The sequence below is a fragment of the Eleginops maclovinus genome, chromosome 7, assembly GCF_036324505.1.
Source record: "Eleginops maclovinus isolate JMC-PN-2008 ecotype Puerto Natales chromosome 7, JC_Emac_rtc_rv5, whole genome shotgun sequence".
Classification (NCBI taxonomy): Eukaryota; Metazoa; Chordata; class Actinopteri; order Perciformes; family Eleginopidae; genus Eleginops; species Eleginops maclovinus.
In genome coordinates, this window is record NC_086355.1 from 17,917,359 (window position 1) to 17,943,295 (window position 25,937).

Here is a 25,937-nt window from a genome sequence, read left to right on the forward strand (position 1 = left end):
ACACTGCTCTTGTGTATTTTATTATTCATCACATTAAAGCCCCTCAATATTATGGTCTTTATTGTCTTACAAATATTAAGTTATCCACAAAAATAAAATAACTTAGATAATAGCGATATTAAAACATAAAAATACATACATACATACTTTACACTTATGACATGAAAAAATGCATATTGCTGATATCTCCCAGAGTTTTCCTGGACACAGTTCTGTATGTGCAAACTACTCATGAAAATCAAAATAACACTGGAAATACAATTCCAGATTTTCTTTTTTTTACCCATCTGCTTTCAACACAGAAACACATTTGCTAAAATAAATTACACTGCCTGATAAGGAGCCTCACTCAAATACATTTAAAGAGACATTCATATCAACTTTGCTGTAAATATACTTTAAAAAGTTAACATGATAGTTTCTATTTTTGCACACATGGAAGAAGTGTGAAGAAGGTGAGTGTGGATATATCACAAGAAGCTTACAGTGTCGCACGCAGTAAATTGCATCACAAAACAGGAAACACTGATCGATGGCAGCTCAGGATGTTTATAGTGTTAGTAACCGAAGCCTGTTCACTTGCGCTCAGTTTCCCGAGGCACTTTACATTTATTGATGGTATTTGTGCAACATTATTCAATTTTATTTACAATTCTGTTCATATCATGCTGAAAATGAAAACTGCACTTAAATGAAGTTTTACTGTGCACTGTGTACTCACAGTCCTCTTACACACCACACACAACACATGGAACATTTTGGACAATCTGTGCTCTGAGTTAGGGTGGCTAACCTTAGCGTGTACAGGGCTAGTGCTCTATTGTAGCTGATTTGTAGTCTTTTGGTTGAATTTAGCTTCATTGTTGCTGTAATTGCTCCTTTAACTTATATAGTCCAGTCTTTTTTGGGGATTTGTGTGAACGTATCGTGGGTGTTATCACCATTAGCATGGTTACACATTATGCGTACAACATACTAAAATTGACATTTACATTAACATATCAGAGGAGCAAGAAAGTCTCCTGCTGTTATTTTTGGTGAAAATGTGATAGTTGTTAAAAACATTGATACTTCTGAACTGCCCTTGAACAAGGCACTAAATCCTTAAGTGCTCTGGGTGTGTTTTGGGCTGTGTCAAATCCTGTGAATGTGAATCCTGATGTGGGAAAAGGTCTTTATTTGTCTCAGACTTTCCATACTGCTGGTGCTATATAGAAATAGTATTTTATTTTTTGCATGCAATTTACTGCTTATTCTCAACTTCCTATTTGCACACCTGGATCTCATGCAGCTGGTATGTCAATCATCATCAGCCCAGATTTCTTAGCTTTCAGATTACTATCTGATAAAACTACGTTCCTTTGTCTCAAGAGGAAGGCAGTGAACATCCAAACTCTCCAAGTTGTGGCAGCTTTAGACATAATTTGCATATGCACGCTCTTTACCATCATGCACATCTATCTCTCTGCTTGATCAAGTGCTTAACACAAAGATCTCCCGCTTCTGGAAAACAGCAGTCCATCGCAAAAAGGTACGGGGCAAATATATAACAGTCATACACCCCTTTCAAATGAATATCCTTGGTTTTAAAAAAGTATATTTTTCTTTGTTTTCTTTATTGTGTACAGTCTTTTAGTGTGTGTTTCTTCATTTACAGACACTGACCCACTCTGTTATCCTGCACTCTTCGCACACCACATAGCAGCACCAGTGGAACTTGCAGTTGCAGCGTTCGCTCCGCGTCTGCTGCAGGATGTTGTGGCCTCTCCCACAGCACAGACTCTCACAGTTGTCCATGTCGGGGCTGGTCTTGTTGCAAATCCGGCCCTGCGTGCCTGTCGAGTCTGATCCTAGGTCCCTCTCACAGAAATCCGGCGACTTTTCGAAGTAGACCAGTTCGTTGACGTTCGGCCGCCGTCGATGATGGTGGTTATGGTGGTTGTTCTGATGATGGTGATGGTGGTGGTGGTTGTGATGGTTATGGTGATTGTGGTGGTTGTTGTTGTTGTGGTTGGAGTGGTCCAGTTGTCCGGTGTTTCGGTTGTGAGCTTTGATGAGGGTGGCGAGTTGGAAGCGCTCTTTGAGGATGGAGCCCACCACCCGGAACTCCGGGGTGACCTGCCAGCAGGTCTTTAGCTGGCAGCTCCCTGACGTCCCGTGGCACTTGCATTTCCTTCTCATGTGGTCAAGCACCACCTGGGAAAAACACAGATGGAGACAGACACAAAGAGAGAGTGGGATGGAGGGAGGAAGTGAGAGGAGGTGGAGGGGGGGAGGAAGAAATTGAGATGGATTAATGACTTTCTTGATTACTGGCTACATTTTAGGTTTAATGTACACAGGTACAGACTGCATGTCATATGGCAAAATAGATTTTTTGGGAATCAAAATGTGTTTGTTATTTCTTCTAAGTAGATCACTCTTCCACCGTATAGTGTGTGACAGATAGTGCCCTGAAGGAATATTGGTCCCGCATTTTACAAGCCAGGTGGTCTGACTCTGAGCCTGTTGTCAAACATACTGATATCAAATAACTCATACGGATACAGTCTTTACCCAAACAGACAGTAAAGTCATTATTCATAACTTGGCTTTAGGTAATGACTCCACGCAGGACAAACATACATGTAACTGCACATTAGATAATTATATTTAATAGTTTAATGTTCGCCAATGGAACTACTTAAATCTTATAAAAGGTTTTTAAGCACTGAAATAATGTTTCTGATGTCTGTTGAATATCTACATGTAAAAACAAGAATAAACACAAATGAGAGATTCACAATTGTATAATTGCGTTAGAGCATGATACTGCAACACTGCAAGACCTACCCAACTATTTCAGAAGCACACAAACACACACACACACACACACACACACACACACACACACACACACACACACACACACACACACACACACACACACACACACACACACACACACACACACACACACACACACACACACACACACACACACACACACACACACACACACACACACCAGATAAGTATATCCCACACAGCATAAATCTTGTCCATCCCAATATTATTCCCTGAAGGCTATGTGCATGTATCCAAGTGTGTGTGCGTGCTTAAATCAGTCATCACCTGCTCTAAACTTTAAGATCCAATTACCCAACAGGAACACCAGGCCACCCACCGTACTGACAGATGCTGCTGCTGTTGCCGCCCCTATCAACACACACACACACACACACACACACACACACACACACACACACACACACACACACACACACACACACACACACACACACACACACACACACATGCTGGACACTTGCACAGTTCAACACATTCCACACATGTGCTAGCAATAATGCTAATCTCAACACATACCCGCAGACACAAAACATGGCTGTCACCCACAACCCACTTAGTGTCCTCCAATGGAGATTAAGGCAAGGCTAAAAAGTAATTTAAAAAGACAAGTAGAGGAATTTATTGTTTGTATGTCTGGTATTTTGCTTTGCTTTAAAACATACACATCTTCCAAGTAGAGTATCACACGGATAATTGTGCAAAAATGTGTATTTTGTGACTCTTCTATGTCGTGTTAAGGTGCTTCAATGTTCAAAAAGTGCTTATTTTTTTCTCATACTGCCTGTGCTGCAGTACCTCTTTGCATCCTCTTTTCAGCCAAATTTGGTTAACTGGCTGTCTCTGTTGTGATTGGTCAACTCCTTAGAGATGTCCCGCCACTTACCCTTATGACAGCCAATGGAAGTACAAGTGTAACATAGTGATGTCATTATGTTACAAAAGTAAACAAAGGAGTCCAATCAAGTTGTTTGAGGCAGAAGGGGATTGTGTGGGAGGAAAACTTCCTCTTTGCAGATCATTTACATGCACAAAAACAATAAGCATACAATGGCCCCTTTAAGAAATTGCACATATCCAGTATCTCATCAATTAAAGAAGCAAATATAGGAATGCAGTTTATAAACAGTAAAATATAGAGATGGGAGAGATCTGAGATTTTTCTTGTATGTATTTCGTGGGTCAATCCAAAGCCCGAAAAATCTGATACATTAATTGACATTTTTCCTTTGTTGGATTAGGGTAAGGGTTGGGGTTATGTCAGAGGGAGTTGACATTTTTTTGACGACTTGGTTTGCATGCTGTAAAAAAAATTCTTGTATCTTTACTCTGGAGCTTGAATGAGCGGAATTGTGGATAAGAAACTGAAATACTGATCAATAAAGCTTGACTCATCTGTTCACTCATCTGGAATGAACAAAGAATGAAAAAAGGGTAACAAAAGAAAAACACAGTTGTTTGACACAAAGCTAAAGTTAGTAGGTTCTGGTGATCGGTCACCATCCAAAAAGTAGTATGCTATCAATAAAATAGAATAATAATGAAGTAAATTAACATACGTTTGTGTAACTATCACTTGTCAAATCCACCAAGTGTTAATAGAAAATGTAACGTTAGTTACAGTGTTGCATAACATTTGAATGTTTTTAATGGTTACAACAACTAAACAAATTAACACAAAATCTGTTCATTCTTTTCCTGCATGTTTTGTCCACTTGTCAAGGTAACATAAAGTGAGTAAGAAGTATGCATTTTGGATAAACACGGCTCTACTGTTAATTAGAGTGTTGAAAACAAGGTTTAAGGAAGCTGTGATCTGGTGAGGAGAGGCTGTAAGACTTTATAGTAAACAACATTATAATAGCTCAAACAGCACTTGCACTGAGTTCAGATTGCAACGTTCGGTTCAGTTTTTACATCAGGGGAAAGGCAACCCCAGAATCACAAACGTGCTGGCCTTAAACACACAGCAAGGTCTGTAATCATAAAACTCTCCAACCCACTTAAACCTTAAAGGGACAAACTGACCCAGGAGTCATAATTGCATCCACATTGCTGCTGTTTGAAGGTACATTCACAGCAGGATCGGGGCTTCAAAGGACGGTAAACAACTAAAACGCTGAAAAGTGTTAAGCCTAATGACATTTTGTCATATTACTTAAGGAGGGGGTCGGGGGATAAAAAAGCCTAATTGTTTTTTCAGCATGAATCATCAATTCTGAGCCAAATGCTTCTTTAACTAAAATCGTGATGTTTAAATGAGACAGCATGTCTTGACCATTCACAATACCCCTACGCCTAATATTGTTTGACCATGTTGGCAACCATAACTTTGTAATTATCCTAATGTCGAATCAATGTATACATAGCTGTATAAAAAAATCATCAACATGTTTGTTTTGGGCTTTTTTGTTACCGAGAGCGTTAAATCTAATCTAAACTGCTTACTTGGCTCACTAATATCCTACAGTAGAAACAGAATTCTTGGCTACATTTGCAAAGGAGTGCAATAAATGGGGCTACAATTTATGTTAAAAAGTATTACTATAAATGGATTATTCAGCTTCATAGGAATTTGATTTGTTCTGTCAGAAAACACCAGTTATGGTGAGGGTCATGGTGTTTACAACATGTTACTTAATTAAAGTCCAAGTTGTTACCATTGGTAAGGCCAGCAATGGTTTGATTATAACGTTCATTACATAAATTCAATGTAAAATGATAAAAAACATGTTTGTTTTTTTAACACATATAGCTTAACAAAGTATTAGGAACAATACTGTAATTTGTGGCCATGGAGCACACTATTCACTTAATAAATTCCTTGGAAATGCAGGCTATGTTAAAGAAAAAAACGTGTAACTATAAATGGATAACTCAGCTTCCAATGAGCTTGATTTATTCTCTCAAAGTCGGTGAGGGTTAGGAGGTTTACAAAATGTGAGTCAGCTAAAGTCCAACCTGTTACCGTTGATAAAGCAAGCAATTGAAAAATTAAAAAGTGCTATACATTACCTCAATATAAATCAGTAACGAACACACTTTTGAACATATTAATCCTAACAAAGTAAAGCAGTTGGTCATGGTTTACATTCAATTTGGGAAGGTTGAATGGTGTTTCAGGACTGTTTGTAGACAGTTCTGGGACAATGGTGGAATCTTCATATAATGCCCTTCCTGAAAATCAGACACACCTGGTGAAGATCTGCCCTCTACTGAGTGCAGTTTAGAGATAGAGATTTATTTTACATCAAAGGAATAGCATCTGTCAGTTCTGTTTCAGGGTGGATTTATCCGCATGGTGCACACCCTGTTCTCTTACTGCGCACAGCTTAATAAAAGTTTTGCCAGCTTCCTAAAACCCCAACAAAAGAAAATCACTCCGGGTGACAAGAACGATGGGGAAATGTCAAATAGTCTTTTCACGTGTAGTCGAAAGGCAAAGAGGTTCAATCCAAACTGTTAATGGGAGATATATGGAATCTGCTCATGCTATATTAAAAGTGGTCTGTCAGTATGACATGGGGAGTGCTGATCCATCTTACAAAAGAGAACACTGGGGAACACAGGTACATTTTGTACGAGAGGAGAAAGAAACAAAACAAACGAAGACCTAGTTTTACCTTATCTAAATTCTGTTACATTTTAAATGTAATTTTAAAGTATCTGGCAAAGTAAAAGAGTAACATATTTACCAATTTAGGTGCAGGTAATCTTTTGTCTTCCAATAACTAGGTAACAATTCAAACAATGAGCTCACATCATTCCCTTGTTGACTTTTGGAAGTCAGTGTGGGTTTAGGGATATTTTAGTCTTTATTGATCCAAAAAAATGAACTTCATTTCTCTCCCTGGTTATTAATGCTCAGATAATAGGTTTAAGATTGTGTGGTTTCTTCCTGTTTCTTCTCATCAACACCTAGGGCTATGTTGGGTGTCTGTCTCTTTGTCTGTGTTTACAATTCTAACTTGGCTACTATACTAAATTGATGCAGTGATTTATTGTTGCCCTGTTGTAATTAGCCCTGAGGTCTCTTAGGGTCGGTGGAGGAGGAACTGGGTGAATGAGGTAAAGAGGGGTGTAGTGTAAATGTGCAGGTTAAGGGGGGTGGGGGGGAGATAGGAGATAGGAAGGGTTACAGTAGGGGGAGATGGTTTTGGGATTATCTGTTGATATCAAAACTTGATGTGTGTGTGTGTGTGTGTGTGTGTGTGTGTGTGTGTGTGTGTGTGTGTGTGTGTGTGTGTGTGTGTGTGTGTGTGTGTGTGTGTGTGTGTGTGTGTGTGTGTGTGTGTGTGTGTGTGTGTGTGTGTGTGTGTGTGTGTGTGTGTGTGTGTGTGTGTGTGCATTTTAGAATCATCAGTCTAGCTGACATTGTTTTGAGGCTCAGTCATCATGTCCTGCTGCTATTAGCTATAGATTAGATTGTAATCAGCAATCCAATCCAACCTCTCATCAGCTGTGATTATTTTGACAATGTTCAAATATGGTACACCTAACAAAGCTTGAATCACTTTATTTAAGCTATCGAAAGCTTATTTGGTGACAAATTAACTGTTATCTGTGGTGCATGTTAATGTGAACGGTGATGGCCTGAAGCCTTGATTGAGAAAATACAATAGGATACCGTGTTAAGCAAAGAAAATAACTCCTGTTATATGTAGATAACGACAGCGGCCAAAGTTCAACAAACGTTTGCATTATTATAATAGATGAGACTATTAAAAAGTAGAAGATTACTTGAATAGGGCAGACTTTCACAATAATTTTAAAATAATATGCATCACGCCAAATTGTAAAGAGATCTTTCATGGCCCGTGATACAACCTACCATTAAAAATAAAAAATGTCATTTCTGGGAATGAAAACCTGCTAATACGTGCTCCTCCATTGCTTACACATTGGCTTACATTGCACTTACAATGAGCGGGGTAATTGCTTCAAAGTCATTGGCGGACCACAGTTAGAAAACAAACATCTGGCAAGTTTTAATTGGCTTAGAGAGTAAGACAGAGGCGTCTATAAAACAACCCCAGACAGAGATCAAATACAACATGTTGGTGGCAGATTAGGACTGCAGGCTACATGCTACAGTAGACTGGGGAAAAGTACAGCGTAATGGAGTTGAGCACTGCAGACTACCATGCAATGAAGGAGTGGACAAAGTAAATTAAAGATCAGAGCTGGTGTCTGGACTCAGTACCGCAATCTGATGCTTTTGCTTAACTTGGAAGCAAAAAGCAGGCAGAATCTAAAGCCAGAAAACAAAGGCAGAGAAAGAACATTCACCATTGGACTAAAAATGTTCTGTTGATAAAAAAGTACACGTGTCAACGATCAGTTTTGAAACAGGTTGCTCATGTTCCCTATGGCAATAGATAATAATTATAGCAACCCTTTTTCTAGAACATACAAACTTAATGAGCCTACTTTTCCCTTTCACAACATGCATGTGCCTGCTGCAGCCCTAATACTTAAGACTACAATCCTGCAGTATGCCAAAGATGAAAGTGTTACCACACTCCTTTTAGACCTGATTTGTCATATAGTCCTGATTTTGTCATCAAGCTGAATATAAAGAGTTAGTTGACTCAACTCTGACTCATTGGTAATGAATAAGCAGGATATAATTTACAGCATAGATTATTTTTAGAGGGAAAAGTCCTGCTTGACACACATAACACATTACACATTACACATTCTCTGATGGAGACAAGCAACTGAAATTGAACAATTGCTGTCTATTCTTGTCACAACTTTAATGACGATTCCACACCAGAAATAGTCATATTTGCCAAATTTGTGATCAAACATCTATCTGTTTGTCTATGGATTACCAAACAACTACAGGCCTGATTTTATAAAACTTGGTGGAATGGTGTTAACATTGTTGTTAATTACAAGAAAGGGCATTGCCTTTGGATAAGATCGGATTTATTGGACTAAAGGTTTAGTATAAAATGCTTTAATTTCATCTTGATTCTATTACAAATTAAATATCAAAACTTTCAATACAAGACTGTAACAATCTATTGCTTTATTCCTAGCAAACAAGCTGCGCAGACCTGAACCAATAGGCATAAATGTGTATTTTATTCCCTGTTCTGTTAGGCACAATGAACTTAATCATTGGCCAATCCCTGTGTCATCACCACTAACCGCTTTTGGGAAAATCCTAATCTAATTTCTGTGTCCTATAATCGACCCTTCTCGTTGATAAACAACAGACTAGACTGCATGCTGCCTTGCGTTTGTCAGTTCAAAGACAATCTACTAAACGACCTTTAAAGCCAAGCAGAAAGCCAAGGCGATATCAAAGCACACAAACAAATCCCACAGCAGCACATTAAGCCCAGACATCACTTTAAACAAATCAAACGCCTCACTTCAAAAGAACAGTTAAGCGTACACAGACAAATGCAGACGCACACATGCAAACACAATGATATGCAATTACTGAGAAAAGCATTTCTACAGTTTACAGTGAGAACTACATTAGAGTGTGTTTGTGTGTACTTGTCTGTGCAGTATTTACTCACTGTTAATTGCACACAATGTCCACAGTTCTTATTTAGAGACTAATAAAATGTTATTAGCAGCGTAAGCACTTCCACCTGCTGAGCTTTTACTATCAAACCTTTGCCTCTGTGTATATTTACGTGTGTAAGTAAAGTAGAGGAGGGAACATATGCACATGCATGTGTGTGTGCATTTGTTGGTGTATGTGGTGGGTCAGATCAAACGCTCCGCCGCTGTACTGTCAGGACTGAGGAATGCTCTGCACACCACTGATGATATGAAATGGCCTCTGAGGAGCACAGGACTAACCCCGCACTAATGTTGCTATTTTCGATCAAACACACTTTACTTTTCCGTGGGTTCTGAGTCAATGAATTAACGTGAATAGGCCCTGCAGAGCAGTTTGTCATTGCTCAAAGGTTAAATCAGGCATGAAAGGATCCTATGAGTCCCACTATTGCTGGTTTGGATCAAGCTTGAAGGGGTGCTAGTCTAGATGTGTTACCCCAGACAAGGAGGTTATGTTTTTGGCTTGGTTTGTGTGTCTGTTTGTCTCATTGTCTGTCAGCAGTTATCCAGGAAAGAAACGACTTGCACGATTTCCCTGAAACCCTCTACACACAGAGTTTAAGCTTCTTCCTTCGGGCTGGAGGCCAGTTGTCCCAAAGCAGTATAAAAACAGCTATATGCCAGCAGTCATTGTGCAAATTAACAAGTTATTTCAGTGTCACACAGATACTATGGAAGCAATGCCTATTTATTAATGTAATGTTTATTAATAATTCACTTTGCGGATTGCTCATGTTTGTACTAGTGGTTTCAGTATCAGAATCAGAATACCTTATTAGTCCGACAGAGGGGAAATTTAAATTGTTACAGTAAAGAGACAAAGACTTTCTAATATCACTTGTTTAATGTTTTTAAATTTGACAGAGCAGGGGGTACTTCTTTTAGAGATGTGCCTGTTGTCTGTGTTGCTTTAGAATGTGTGTCATAATGGATCCCCTTTTCTTTTATCTGCAAACCATATCTACCTACAGTTACAAATAAATAACCTGAACCTGAAATGAACCAGTCATTCTTAAAAACAAACAAAGAAATGCTAACTCCTAGGCATGTTTTCATGTGATAAATATTAAATATACAATTTTTTATAAACATTTATTTTTTCTACCAGTAATATTCCAATATAGATTTTACTGTAGTCAAATTCGCAGCTAGCTAACCCCTATCATCATATACAACTGCTCTTTACCGTTTGTTGGTTGTAGTAGGTAGCATAGCAACATCATAGTAAATGATGGATGTTTGTGTTTTGATGTCAGTCCCTAAAACATTTGAGTACATTTCCCAAAGAGCAAGGTGTTTGTGTAATGCCTCTGTTTTAACAAAAGGTGGTATGGGTAGAGGCCAACTGTCACTTTTGAGTGATCCAATCAGAGCTGAGGGATTTAATTGTAATCCTTCTTACAACTTAATGCCCTCAATATGCACCTCCACTCATATACTGGTTCTATTGAAATGATCAAGAGTTTAAAATACCTAAAGATAGATACCTAAAAAACATGCCATCAATATCCTTGTGATTTCAAGAGTCAGGGCAAGGGTTTTACAAAGTTTCCAATAATCGAACCACAGGTTGAATCCATTGTTTACATGGGAAGGGGGTCAAAATAAGTTGAAATGCATAGTTTCCTTCCTGAAATGGGGGATACAACCTTTTATTACTTCCCTTAAGTCAGGCCCTGATGGTAAATTGTAATTATCACGTTTAACGCTTGCCAGTAACATAACAGACTGTTGCATAGCCAGCATTGTCACCACCTGCCTAATGAACAGACATGATTGAACAGAAACTCTGTATGGCTCTAAGCTGTGCAACATGAACACAGGAAAGCATGTCAGGGGTATGTTTTGAGGTGTGCTCTTCAACTAGGTTTACCACCTAGTAAGGCTTTTAAAACCCCTTTTATAAACTACTGAACAGAAGTGTAATCTGGTTCACTGCAACAACACAATGGAGGGCTGAACTGTGCATCTTCAGTTTAAAAAAATGCATAATTAGGACTTCCTGTCATTGAATTAATATATCCATATTCATCTGAAAAAAAATGTGTTGAATAGAAATAATGTTATCACCCTCGTCAAGCAACTTTCACATTAAGTAGAGCCATGAATATTAACTTAGAAAAAACACAACATACTTACAACTTTAACCCTGGAGGATATTTGTCTTACAATATTTGAAACGTTTACATCTATTTTCAGTACTTACTTACTTATTTTGTACTATTTCCTTTCAATAAGTAACTTAACGTTTGTATTACATTACATGTCTGACATCATATGTATATTGACCTTCCCTCCGCATTGACTTCTTGTGCCTCCTTAGTGTACAGTATTATTTCTGTAATCAGCCCTGCTGGAGAGAAGTTAGAGGAGGCAGAGCAGGAGAGGGGGAAAAGGGGAGGGAAGGAAGGGCGAATCTCTTTCTACTTTCCGCCCCGTTGTTTGAAGTCTAAAATCTTTTGCAGAGTTTTAAACATCTGTTTCCAAACTGCCAGCAGCCACTAATTAGGGCTAAAAACAAGACGGAACGTCGTGAGAACCCTGGGGTGGGCATGAGGCGACATGCACACCCCGCTGAAAAACCACCGCATTCCTCTTCCTAAAGACTACTTCTCTCAGAGGGGGGGTAGGGGTGTGTGGTGGGGAGGAGTGGGGTGGAGAGAGTTGAGTCGGCGGTAGTGGCGGGTCGGTGGGGAGGAAAGAGATACGGGAAGGGTAGGCATTATTTTGAGGCCCCACCTGTCAGTGTTTTCTGTTTGATTCTAGGGGCCGTATGAATGTGTGTGTGTGTGTGTGTGTGTGTGTGTGTGTGTGTGTGTATGTGTGTTTGTTTCAAGGTCTTGGAAGGGCTTTGTTGCGGCTTTCTATACCCTTGAAGTCATCAAGGTGCAAGGTATTTTACGGTTTAACAGCTCTTCGATGACTCACACAGTTTGTTCAGTCTCTCCCTTCTTTTCTCTGTCTTCCAGTACCTGCTCTTTTTTCTCTTCTCTCTTTCTCCATAGCCAGGAATAGCCTCTGTACATTACATTCATTTAATTGCTAATCTCCAGCCATTAGTTAGCTATAACAAGCAACCAACCCAACCCTAAACCTAACAAGTCAATCAGGCCCCTCTAAGCATCTCTATTGACATTGAACTGAAAGCTCATATTGTCCCCAATTTAATGTTTCATTTTCAGTGAAATACATAGATTAAGCTATTTTTTTTTTTATTTCACAGCGTAGTTGAGAAGTTCTCAACACATTTTTACCATTTATTCCCCCTTCTGTGCAACACAAATGTAAAAGATCTAACTCAAAACTGAAAGGTCTTCAGCTTTGAACTTTGATTAAAAAAGTCACCACGGATTGTGAAGACTGTGTGAATTTTTTTTTAAATGTCAGTAGCATTGGGCGTCATTTATTGCTCGCTGGATGATACTGGAATCTTTTCCAAAAAAGCAAGGTACAGCCTCTTTGATGTTGATGACTTTGAGTCAAAGTTTCATTTGTTTGATTGATGCCTCCGCTCGCTCACCTGGAAATTCGCAGCTTGGCACTCAGCAAAACTCAATTTATTGTGAGTAATCTGAAAGCCAACATTTAGTTTTTAAATAACAGTCCGGAAAAATCTAACTGTAAATTAAATTGTGCCAGTTTCAGTTTGTTTTCTTTGAGTTACTATTTGTGTTTTTTAAAGTCTGAAGGATGTGATTACATATTCAGATTGTAAAAGATGTTCCTCAGGGCATTTGGATTTCTTTGATAAACTTATTGGTGAAATATGATGGACATTTGTCTAAATGTATTTGAATAATTTACTTTATAAACTTGGCCTTTAGATTACACATTGCCTTTGAGATATGGCTCCCATAAAACACCATATTAGCATCTTAATTATTGAAATTCATAACACATCCCACTCACTAATGCATTTTTTATCATGCCATTAAACTGCTATAAAAGAAATGAACCAGTAGCTTTATTTCAACTCTACAATTTAAGAAGTATTTCTGTCATTAAAGAAAAAAATGCAGTGATGTCTTTATTTGTAAGCTTTGGCAAACCACGTTTCTATAATAGTCATATATCTCATCTAATTGATGTTATGCCTATTGTATAATTTAAAAAAAAAGGCTTTTAAATGCTTGACTATTAGGCTAAATGTTGTGTGTCATCATACCTTAGTTAAAACATAGTATTAAAAGTTAGCGGTCAACTTAATATTTACATTTTTTTACATTTTAGAGACTCAATTTCACACCAACTCTCAATAACAGTGGGCTTCGTTTGTCTTGCTTAAGGGCCTTTGGACAGGATACACTGCTGCAAACTAACATGAAAGATACAGCAGGATTAGACCTGTTTTGAAAATGGGACCAAATACAAGTCTGCCATCCATAGGGCTTCAAGCATGCAGACTCCAGAGTAGGCAGAGTAAAGAGAACATACATGAGGCCAAAATGTGACTCTGCCTGTCACCAAAGAAAGACAAATTATTTTTACCTTGGATCATCAACCCTTTACTACCCATTACTACTCATGTCATATTGGCCGCCGCCAAATGTTTATTCTTCCAAGTCAGCACTGACTGGAACTTATGTCACCAGTTCTACCTCTTTGACTGTTTCTTCCAGTACAGCTATTGCAGGGAAACCAGCTGTTGTTGAGTTTGTCTGACGCACTGCACATTTGTGTTTTGTCTGCATAATCAAGGAAACCAGAAGTAAACTGATGGAGAGATACAGGCCCAAATTACTCAGGAGGAAATAGGGGAACAATGAGCGATTTACGGTCGCTTCATGTCTCTGTTCCACCACAGTACTGAGTGTTGTCAAGGGTTATCACTGTCATTTACATCTCTTGACTTCCACTGCCTCAGGCAAAAACCCTGTAGGAGCGTGTTGTCGTAGGGATATTCGGTCCTTAAATAGTTAAAGTGGTTAATTACTTCAGTAAATTAGATTTAGATTAGTTGTTAAACCTAAAATTAATTGTTTGGCTTGGTCAAAAATAAAAGTAAAACCAGAGCAACAATGATGCCAAATATGGTTATTGATTATGTCATAGCATGTCTTAGTTACAATATATTGATTACTACAAGAGAACTATTTGTATTGGTATAAGTGAGAAAAAGAGTTTTCTTGGCCTGAAAGACACATTTAAAGATAAAAAATCTCAGCATTGAGAACCGTAACTTTTTTTAGACATCATGACTGAGCTCACACTATAATAAGCTGACACGACCACCATGATATCAAACAAAGTTACTCCAAACTGGCAGCTTCCCTGAGCTGTCAAAAAGAGATTGGTTAATCTTTTAATGCTTTGTAAAAGTCCTTACAAATGAAAGAAACTAAATATTGGAGTTTTCCTGAAGTAACAACAAGATGAAGGCATGAAACAACCAATCAAAAAAGTGAAAGCACAAGCTAGGGTAAATTTGTACAGGCCTTGTAGCTCCCAAACTGGTAGGTTATGTAACTTTGCAACTATGCAAAATAACAAAATAAAGCCATGAAAATAATCATTTGCTGATTTCTTCTTTTGACTTTAACAGCATCAAGTATTTGAGAATTTCTTTTGAAATATCACTCAATCATTACAATAACTTTAAATTATGCATAAAGTTACCTCAGACATCGGTATTGGGTAATGCAATCTTCAAAGGCGTATATTTATGCAATTCCTAATACTTAAAAGAACATTGATATTTGGAATTCCCATTGTGGCCACATTAACAAACAGGCTCAGTTACCTCCCTTTGGTTTACACTGAGAAAGGGTAAAAGGGCAAAGAAGATGGGAGCTATGCAAGATGATTAGTTGAACTCAAAGTTCATAATGATATATACCCCCCTGTATATCATGCAACCTATCAATGTTCTTCTTTGCGTATTAAAACTAAACAAAACTCCTGTGGTGTGAACTTTGGGAGTTTAGCCTTTGAAGACCATTTATGCATAAAAACCTATATAACACTTCACATGAAAGTAAAAAACCAAACAGCATAATAGGTCCATGAAGGTTTAAATATATACAGTTTTTCTATATAAAAACACTAATTTCGCTGCCTTTGTGGTGCCACAAATGGTGTTGGATTGGGACCTCTAGTAGTAGTTATGGCATGTTTCGACAGGACACAACTGTAGTTGTGATAAGGTCTAATTCCTGTTTGAAACATATTTCATCAAATTTGTTCCAATAAATATAAAATGTTATAATGAAAGTCCAATTTGGTTGATTGAAATTATTTTCAAAGAACGTATTCACTGTTATTATTCTTGCAGGTCTTGAACTGGCGAGTAAAAACACACACACACACACACACACACACACACACACACACACACACACACACACACACACACACACACACACACACACACACACACACACACACACACACACACACACACACACACACACATACAGTCTCTGCTAGCAGAAATAAACAGTAATGTAATAATAAGACAAGCTAATGTTGACCTAACAACAAAATCAGATTGTGTTGTACTCCGTAGCGTTATCATTGGCCCGGTAGCACTCGGCCCACCCATTCTCCACCTGTTTTATTGGGTAATGTGTTTTGTTATATAAATCATATCTAAGTGTAATATTTACACTGATAGCAGAGGGAGATAATGTCCCAAACTGTGTTTTCCTTCACAGGTGTGTAGAGACATAGAGCACTGCTGGCTGTGAGTGAACGTTTAACTAGGACAAATATTAACCTCTTCCGTATTTCATTTGTGGTTATATATTGTTAATAACAGTGTATTCCTTTTGCACTTACAGCTTCTGTTTTCTTCTAAATCGTCTCAAATACAGAAGCACAGGCCTGACATTAGTTACGTATGGGTCAAGCTCAAAAAAACACTTGAGCCTGCCTTTCCCAAAATGCAGCTGGAAAGACTATTTCTTTAGACCTTCCCTCACTGAAAAATGCAAAATGTCTTAAAGGGTTCCTAATATGCTTATTTCAGGTTTCATATTTGCACTTTGTTGTTCTGTGCCAAGTTTAGATGCTTTAATGTTTAAAGAGTGCTTTATTTTGCTCATACTGCCTGTGCTGCAGCATGTATCTATACCCCTCTGTCTGAAACATTCTACCCGGATCAATTAGTCAGCCGGCTTATTTATGATTAAGCCTAGACATGCACCGCCACCGCCTATCACGTACAATGTGTTAGAGCACTAGTCAATAACAGCGCAAGGGTTACAAAGTGATGTCACGCTGTCGCTGAAGTAAACAAAGAAGTCCAATCAAGGCTTTGTGTGGGAGAAACTCCCTCTTAAGGGAACTTTGGGATTTTAGACTTTGCATGCCATTTAAAGGGAAACCTGCATAACACACTACAGGAAAGGGAAACCCCTTTAAAAGTCTCCAAGTTGTCTTAAAAAGCGTGCAAAGCTCAAAACCCAAGTTGAGAAAACCTTATTTATAAACGTTAATTTTGAACATTAGAAAACTAGTTTAGAGCTACAAAACATGGCACTGGCTTAGTGGCTTTCTTTGAGCCATGTTAACTGGACATCATGTGTACAATTGCTGGAGTGCCCCTTCAATATGAAGGAAAAAGCCACAAATTGCCAAGTTAATGATCTCAAGGTGATTAAATGCCATTCGACATGCTATCTGGAGTAATGAAATCCCAGCACAATATTTAAATGTACGATTTCGGCCATTGATGAACAGAGAACATGGAGAACACATACACTTAAACACCCTCATTCCTCACCTGTCTCCCAACTCTGTTATTATGCAGCCTCATCCGGGCGTGGATGTCCCTGTAGGTTTCACGAGCATCCAAGAAGTCCCTGGAGAACTTCTCACCGAACTCCACGTCTGGGCTGCAGCCGCCCCACTCCCAGGAGTCCTGGGGTCCAGGGAGGTCGGCAGGGAAGTGCTCCATTACCCCGTGGACCATACCCTTTCCCCGGTTGATGGCCTCCTGTTGCAAACGGTGCAGTTTAATGCGAAAAGCCTCCTGGTCACCACGTCGCTTCTCATCACAGCTGCAGGCCTTCAGTTTACCCATTGAGCAAGCATTTGCCACTGCGTGCACCACGCCTGCCGCTGCGATGGCATACGCAAAGGCACTCTCCCTGAATCCTGCAGTAAAAAGACAGGACAGTTTCTCTGTTATATAGCCTAAATTGGAATTATAACATTTCACAAACTGTCACAATCAGGAAACAAAGATTGGGAAATAAAGCACTGTTGTTTAAAAAGACATCTCATAACACACAGTTTTGAAGCTCAGTCAAAGACGTGTTTTCAGTAAAAATGGCCAAGAGGAAGATGGAGTTTAAACTCTCTAAACTGACACTCTACTTCACTTGGAAAGAAAAGTCGCTGAAAGCTGACACGTGTCAAAATTCAGCAATGTGACATGTTTTGTTTAAGAAGAGGCTAGAGAGGCCCTTTTACGAAAATAAAAGATCAATTTAATTTTAAGTGCCAACAAATGTCCAATAACCTGCAGGCAGAACATACCAGTGTGCATGTGTCATTTACCTGTCAGGTGGAATGAAAGGATTAGGAGAATGGAGGATATTTGAATGCAGACCCAATTCAGATTACTATGACTTGTTTACAAGTTTAGTTGGGCTATAATTTTTAAGGCGGTTGTGGCGATGTCCATAGGGACTTGGATGGGAAACAGAAGTTCACCAGTTCAGGTTCCCGAAAAACCAAGTGCTACTGAAATGTCCCTGAGCAGGGCACCGTTCCCTTCACTGCTCCCTGGGCCCTGTACATAATGGCAGCCCACTGCTCCTCACACTAGGATGGGTCAAATGTGGAATGTATATTTCCCCTCTAAGGGTATATTCTAAAACAGTATGAGGAACAGTAACACAATGTTTACATTACCCTCATTAAAGTTTTGCTGCGAAGCTGCGTGATACAAATTTAAGATGCCAAATGATTTTCTGATCCCTAAAACTCAGTTTTGTACTTGCTCTATTTGGATAAAGATACACAAAACAGTTTATTCACACGTTACATGCCAAGACTCATAAAAACATCTGGGACAATAACGATTAAGTGTTCGAAAAAACACTTGCGTACTTCGTCCCTGTGGGCCATGTGAACATGAACAGACCCCCACCACTCCCATCAGAGCACTCTCAGAGGACTCCCACACTGAGCAGGGCTGTGTCTCCTTCTTTTTATACAGGACATTTGGCAATACCTTCCTCATACTGCTCAATTATGGGAAAAAAAAACTATTATCAGGAGTATTTTGGTCTCAAATAAATAAGTTAATGAATTATACATAATAATTAGAAATAAAATAAACAAATACAATTAGAAAACAATCAAGTGTTTGTGCATTGCATGTTTTCAACATTTTGTAAATTATATTAAGCATCGATAACTCAGTTAAAATGAGCCAAGTCAGACCAATGTTAAGTAAAGTGGTGCGCCTTTACTCAAGACAACATTAGATCATCATTACCATTACATCCTCATTATCTTGTTTCCATATTACTTATTTCCCAGCCTTACCATTTCTGCCAATCTTTTATCCAATTATCAGTTTTTGACAGTTTTCGATTCATGCTAATAAAGGTCAAACTTTTACTGTACTTTCATATATCTAGGTTAGATTGTGCTGATTAGGCCACACCAGAGCTTGTTGCCTTGTTATCACTTCCTATTGGCTTAAAGGACGTTGTGTGCATGTAATCTCTCTACAGGATTTGCCTTTATACCTAAACACATCATTTTCTCGATTCAATAGCTACTTACACGCGGCACATGTAATGAGGAAAACTCAGCCATGTTGATCTTCATTTACACAATTGCACTGGCAATATACAGTACAAATACATCCACATTAGCGCTGTCAGCGTAGATTTATTTCTGGGACAAAAAATAATCCATTTTAATTTGTGGAATCCTTGAATATTGAAAGAGGAAGTGATAGCGCTTGCTCGTACCCTCTACAGCGTTTTTAGTTGGATCACAGCCGACTGTTTCTGAGCATGGTGCCGTCAGGTTCTATAAAAGCAGTCCCTCTTGCAGTCACTTACTGGTGCAGAGAACAGTGAAGATTAAAATGAAAACTTGTAAAGAAAACATGAAAAGAAACCACTTAGGAGTTTATAGCACGCTGCTTGAAGGGGAAATGATTCAGGCTGCTTGTTGCTGTTGAATAAAAGGCTATTAACTGGAACTGCCCTGTTTGATGTTACTTCCTTATTTGTATATTTAAGTAATCTTCATGTTATTTAGTTGTTTTGTATGACACATATGCTGTCATTCTGGACTTTTGTTTACTTGACACTGAACACATAACAAGGCGAAGGCAGTGCAATTACCAGTAATTGAGAAATTAATCCATTAGGCAGTGACAAGTCTGTGGTTCTCCCATGCAACCATACTGCTTTTTTAAAAGTATTTCCAAGTCAATGTGCAGAAATAAAAAACCCAAAACACAACTTTTGTATGGCCAATTGTCTCTAGATCATCTGGAAGGGAAAAACCTTGCCGGGTTGTCTGTCAAAAAAACATTAACCTTAAACAGGCCTTAAAAAAGCCCCCCTCTAAGGCATCCACTGCATTGTTTTAATGCAGGGCTGTTTTATTGCAAGGCTGTTTTCAGTCCGACCAAATGAGCCGACCAGACGCAAGTTGATTTTTCGGGAGTTTTAATTCCAACAAGCTGCCGACATTGCCCAGAGTGTGTCAAAATGCTCAAACCCTTACCCTCAAAACTGCATTACACAGTTTAGTATGAACACATAACATGGGCATATCAACAGTTTTAGGTTGATATGACGACTTGCTAGCAAGTTGCTTATGAACACATCTAGCAGATATAGAGCAACATTACAGTTAACATTGAATCATATGACATCATAAAAAATCTTAAACAATGGTTAGGAGAACTTACCAAAAGTTACTTTGAATGCTTTTACGAATTCTTCTACAAATGTCAAATAACATCAGTGGTAATCATGCTTGTGCAGGAAAATATCATGGTATAGGTTAGAATAACTATCAAGTTATTTAAGTAAAGAACTTAAATACCAAAAAATGCACGTTGACTTGTGGTCTTTACGAACACAAGCAGGAGTCTCCTGTGTGGAATTCCATTGTTTTGATTGATACATCTACCCTGATGTCCACCCTAGACCTTGTACAGTTGGTCTTTATTGCGTCACCTGTCCTGGCTTATGATTTAATGTTTTATATATACGTTATAGCACATTACTTTTCGTCTGTACATTAAACAGAAAGAAAAGTTAATTAGAAAAGGTTGCATATTTATATGCGCCTGATGAATGCAAGTCTGATAATCATTCATCTTGTTTGCTCTGTTTTGGTCTCCACCATGTCTTGATGGAAATATATGGCTCTTTAAAATGTGGATGCTCCACTATTTTCACAAACTTCACTTTTTCTGCAGTTTGGTGCAGAATATTTGCACCAAGATAATATATCACAGCAAATGTTCTGAAAATAGTTTAAATTCAACACCTGGAAACATGACAGCGATGAGACTCAACCAAAACATTAAAAATGATAGTCCAAAAAAACCAAACGATGACCTTAAAGACTGAAAGAAACTTTGTAAATCCGTTTAACACACAAACATAATAATATTTTTTTGCTCTTTATTCATAAAACTATTCTGATCAAAATGAACAAATATTTTAGAAGCTATAAAATTCAACATGTAATTTAGGTCAATTATGAATTTGGTTATAGACCAGAAAAAAATCAATAATAATAAGACCCTCACACACAAGGTAGCGGGGAGTAAAAGGGATTGCACTTAGGCATATCCTTAGACATAGAAAGCCTGTTTTAGCTCTTGGCCTGTTTTAAGCCAGGCTCTGCAAAGCAAGCCCCCGGTAGACCAGGAGCAAATCAATCTAACAAATAATTTACCAGCTGCGACACGCCCGGCTGAACTGATGGCAAAGGAAGTGACAAAATGAATTAAAGTTTCAAAGGAAACTGTCACTTTGTGTTACAGAAACCAACTAAACTGGTTTATGCCTTTGCCGCCGAGAGTTGGGAAAGTGCTGAGAGCAAATTCACAAGCACTTGCACTGGCAAGGGAAGTAAAAGCATTAGGAGCAGCCCAGTGAGGTGGGACACAGACACAGTGACAGAGAAAGAGAGGGAGATTCTCCTATTTCTGTCTATCCATGTCTTGCCTAACATCCTCTTTAGCCTAGTTTTTGATGCAAGCTAAACGGGGCCCATAAAAATTATCCAAATCCATCAGCAGAGAGATACGTGGCAGAGCCAGAGAGGATCAAAGCAGCGCTGATGTAGTAAAATAAGACACCAAACAAACATAGCAAAGCAGAGCCCCTGATATGCAACTCTAAAACTTTGTAGATTTGAGAAATCTCTGCATGAATATTTAAAATGGCATATTCCAAATAAGTATTTCATTTGTATCTAGCTCTAGTAGAATGGCTTTGTGTAAACATGGATTAAATGGCTAAAACCGGATATTATTTATAAAGCAAAAATACCAGTTAGGTATACATAAGCCTTGTGTGAGACTTGATGCTTTACTTTTCTATAGGCAGTTATATTGAAAATGTTTGTTAATCTCCACAATTCCACTTAATCCACATCTTTAAATCTGTCTCAATGAAAGCGCCTCCCTGATGCAGTAGCTGCACGCAACGATAACTGCGGCACGCTAACTTGTATCCATTTTTTAGCTTCTGTGGAGCTTCTGTGAACGTATCAACATGTAACAGATGAATCATCCAATTTTAAGAGGTTGTTTATGTCAGTGGTTTGGAGTTTCTGCACCCGAGGCAAACCAGGGATTCCAGAGAACCAGCAACTGCCTCTTCTAATAATGACAAACAGCCCATCATTGAGTCAGTGAGGAGTGAAAGTATGACCAGAGGTGTGTTAGTATACACAGTAGTTAATAGTTTTTTGTTTTTTTCTAAGATCCACAGAGGCAACAAGGTGTGAAGTCCTCAGTAAGGGTTGAAAAATGTGTGTCATATTGCATACAGCATGGAGAACCTCAATTATAGCAACACCCCTCCGGGAAAGATCTGACACATTTAATCAGGTGTTTGTGTTATGACGGGGGAATTCCATCAACAATTCAACAATACAGGCTTGGATAAAAGTCTTAAATACATTCAATACTTAAATGACAAATAGGTATTGTCATACACAAGCCAATACACTTCAATGCAAACGGAGCACTTTGATGTGCTTGAAATAATTTACTTCTCAACCAGTAAAGCCTCAACAGTCAATTGACGATAGATTCAGATGCAATTGGCATACTTATCGATTAATAATTCAGCTTCTAAGCACTTTGTTCTTTCCGATATGGTATAATTGCAAACTCATCTTAGAACATGAACTACCAACCACACTGGTCATCTATCCAGGCGCTGTCATTAAGAAACTGATGCCTCTTCGAGTCAATAACCTGGGATGAGTCTATCTAAAGGGCTTCTCAACTCCAAAGATCCTCTTTCATCCTTTGTGGCTTAGTTGCAAAGCTTCTAGCTCTACAAACCATCAGAGAAAACTGATCTGCATGAGGTCTGATAATCTTTAGGTGACTAAATGCTTTTGAAGTTACCTGCTCTTTTGTCCAGGCTATTAGGAGACACAGCGAGGGTTAGAAATATAAGTCTGCTTGTTACTAGAGGAAAAACTAACCACTTGGAGACTTTGCACCTGTAAGATAACATTCAAGAATGTCATCGTATGTGTGAAGGTAAACTATCCCAAACCAAGTGAATGTGTTAGGAGAACAATATTACATCAACGCTTGATTCGGACATGTTTCTTTGTGGCAACTACTCTTTCTAAGCCTTTCCTTTCAAGGTTTTGTATCAAAGTGTGTTTGAGGATGAAACCACAGCCTGTTTGAAGACCAAAACCTTTGAACTCCATGCTTGTACTTCCTTATTTTATTTCAGGTGTTTTGTGGTGACATCTCACCTCTGTAAACTACACCTCAAGGAGTCTTGTAAGAGATTCAAAATACCTTGTAAGGATTCTCTTAAGAGACTCTTATATTTTGATCAACTTTGAATAAACGTATTTGTGCTTTGACCACTATTTTTAATTCAAGACATCCAAAGTGCTTTCACAAAAAATCTATTCAATTAAAATTGTACAATAGGGTTAGGGTTGGCCGGTCGCTATGGTATTGTGATGGGAAACTGACCTCTTTTAAAGACTATGCTGTCGTAGGGTATTTTGTTCCTCGTCTCCAGGCTGGAGCAGTTCCAGCGGTGCCCTCTGAACTGGTGCTGGCACTCATGGATGGCAATCTGGATTCCCTGGATTGCTGAAGCAGTCACGTCTGGGTTGCGCATGCACACCTCCAGCTGGCGCCGCGTCAAACCCGGCAGCGTGAGACACACGGTGTTGGCATTCAGGATCGGGTCGATGTTGGGGAGCTTCAGGCCCAAGATTTCATTGGAGTCTACCCTGCATGGACCACATAGGTCAGGTTATTGACAGAGACGGAAACTCATAAATCTTTTGTCACTCACAAAAGTTCAATTAGAGTTCTGAAAAATGTTTGTTGGGTGCCACAACAGTGTTCAGTTCCCACAGTATAAAACATATCCTGACAAGTTGATCCAGTGTTGTACAAAAGCCACAATAATACACATACTGTGGGTCGATAGTTGCTAAACAGTTACCACATGCTTGTGGTTTAAAAGAGAAATGTGCACTATTTATTTGCTTTTAATTTTCAGCGTAATAATGCAAAGTGGTGCTCAATATGATAGATATTTAAGGCAATTGATTATGATATCAATAAATGTATTTGATCAAATGACATAGCCAAATATGACAAATAACTAATGTGCGGCTTTTTAAATCTGTAAAACCCTTCGTCCCTGGAAACATGTGGGTTAATACTATTTAAACCAATGTGCTAAAGCCTTCTACAAAGACATTCTGTTTCAGTTCGATTTTGTGTTTCACATTCGGTTTACTGATCTTCAATTTGATGCAATGTAATCGTTGTAAAGTGGGTAAGCTGAGGGGAGCAGAATTGACTTACTTACATATTAACTGTAGGCATGAATCAATTGTTCTAGAAAACGTTTTAGACACACAGTCACTTTTCACCTCAGTAAATCAGTTAGCATGTAAATCCAATGACTTTTCTCGCTGCAAGGTGTGTCCCTGTCTGCTGCCTCTGTTGCAGATCAATCATGTGAACAACAGTAATTCAACTGACAGCGGTCAAAGCCCTTTTTCTACTTCACAGAGAAACACTAACAGCAATAAGCAGGAAAACACATGCTGCACTGATGATGGAGCCGAGAGGTGCACAGTTTTTTCTTTCCAGTATAATTTCAAGTAAAACACAGGTTGTATGTCACACTGTGTGTATTACCAGACACACGAGTGAGGAGCATGTACTGTATGGCTGTGGGCAGACATACGCAACATCTCTATGCACTCTGACATGTACACAGGAATACCCAGGTGGAGGGAGGAGGGAACAGTAACACTCACAGACACTAATACAGCTGCAGAAACTTTACTTTCCTTAGCTTCCATCAACATGTAACATCTGCAGGTTTTTCTTGTGCACACATTTTTAAACAAACAAAAAAAAGTTGACTTCCTGAATAAAATAAAAAAATAGCTTTAACTGTCACCACATTCTAAAATAAAACATGCCGTGACACAAAATGATCTTATGCATATATTAAGGTGGCATTGCACGTACTGTAATACCAGTTTTTGTTGCTACCTGTTGTGTTTCCTGCTTTGACAGTAGACCTGTTTCAACAGATGTCTTTCCAAAGGGCAACTTTTTATTGATTGGCAACATTGTTTGGGAATGATGCATGGCAAGTACTAATTTGCAAAAGATTTTAAACGTTTTTTAAACGTTTAAAGGTTTCATTCTTTAATTTTTTTGTTCAATCCATCCTTTTAAGTTATCCTAAATTAGCTTTAAAGCAGAATTGTTTTAATAAAAAAAATGATGAGCAAAAATCAAAGTTTCATGTAATAAAAAACTGTTTTAGTTCATTTAACCAACATATGATACATTTTCCAAGTGGGATTTAACTGCATATTAAACTCAACTCACCTTTTATCCAAAAGACAGATAACCACCAAGACGCATGTTATTCTGAGGACCGAGTGTTCCATTTTGTGCATTGTAATTGTGGAAAAAAGTTACAAAAATAAAGAGACAAGAGTTTAAAGTCCAGTATTCCGCTTTAAAGTTTAAGGGAGCACTAAAGACAGGAAGGAGGTCAGCTCAGGTCCGGATAAACGTTGGCTCTGGACTTGACAGCTCCGACGACGTCCAGATGTGGCAGCCAGCGGCGCGATACTCATTCACAAAAAAAAAAGTTTCATCCACCTCTACTGAATGGAGGACGTTGCTAAAAGTTTGAGGAAAAGTCAGAGTTATCGCTCTCATACACATCCGTATACATCCCGGTGTTTTTTCCGATGTGTTTGCATTGGTATAACATCCGATGAGAGACGGCAGGAGCAGATAGGCGCACTGA

At 38.6% G+C, this 25,937-nt stretch overlaps 1 protein-coding gene across 1 annotated transcript; it reads right to left on the reverse strand.

The window, feature by feature from the left end:
• Nucleotides 1–25,937, reverse strand: wnt10a (wingless-type MMTV integration site family, member 10a). Its single transcript, XM_063888630.1, has 4 exons — nt 25,508–25,937; nt 23,609–23,874; nt 17,159–17,532; nt 1–2,196 (listed from the first exon to the last, which is right to left on the reverse strand). Exons 1-4 carry the CDS (start codon nt 25,576–25,578, stop codon nt 1,648–1,650), a joined length of 1,260 nt encoding a protein of 419 aa, XP_063744700.1. The 5' UTR covers nt 25,579–25,937; the 3' UTR covers nt 1–1,647.

Coding starts and splice junctions, on each gene's coding strand:
- wnt10a (XM_063888630.1), bottom strand. CDS start 25,578: ATGCACAAAATGGAACACTCGGTCCTCAGAATAACATGCGTCTTGGTG. Junction 17,533..23,608: donor CAGCATAGTCTTTAAAAGAG/GTCAGTTTCCCA, acceptor TTTTTACTGCAG/GATTCAGGGAGAGTGCCTTT. Junction 2,197..17,158: donor ATAACAGAGTTGGGAGACAG/GTGAGGAATGAG, acceptor TGTTTTTCCCAG/GTGGTGCTTGACCACATGAG.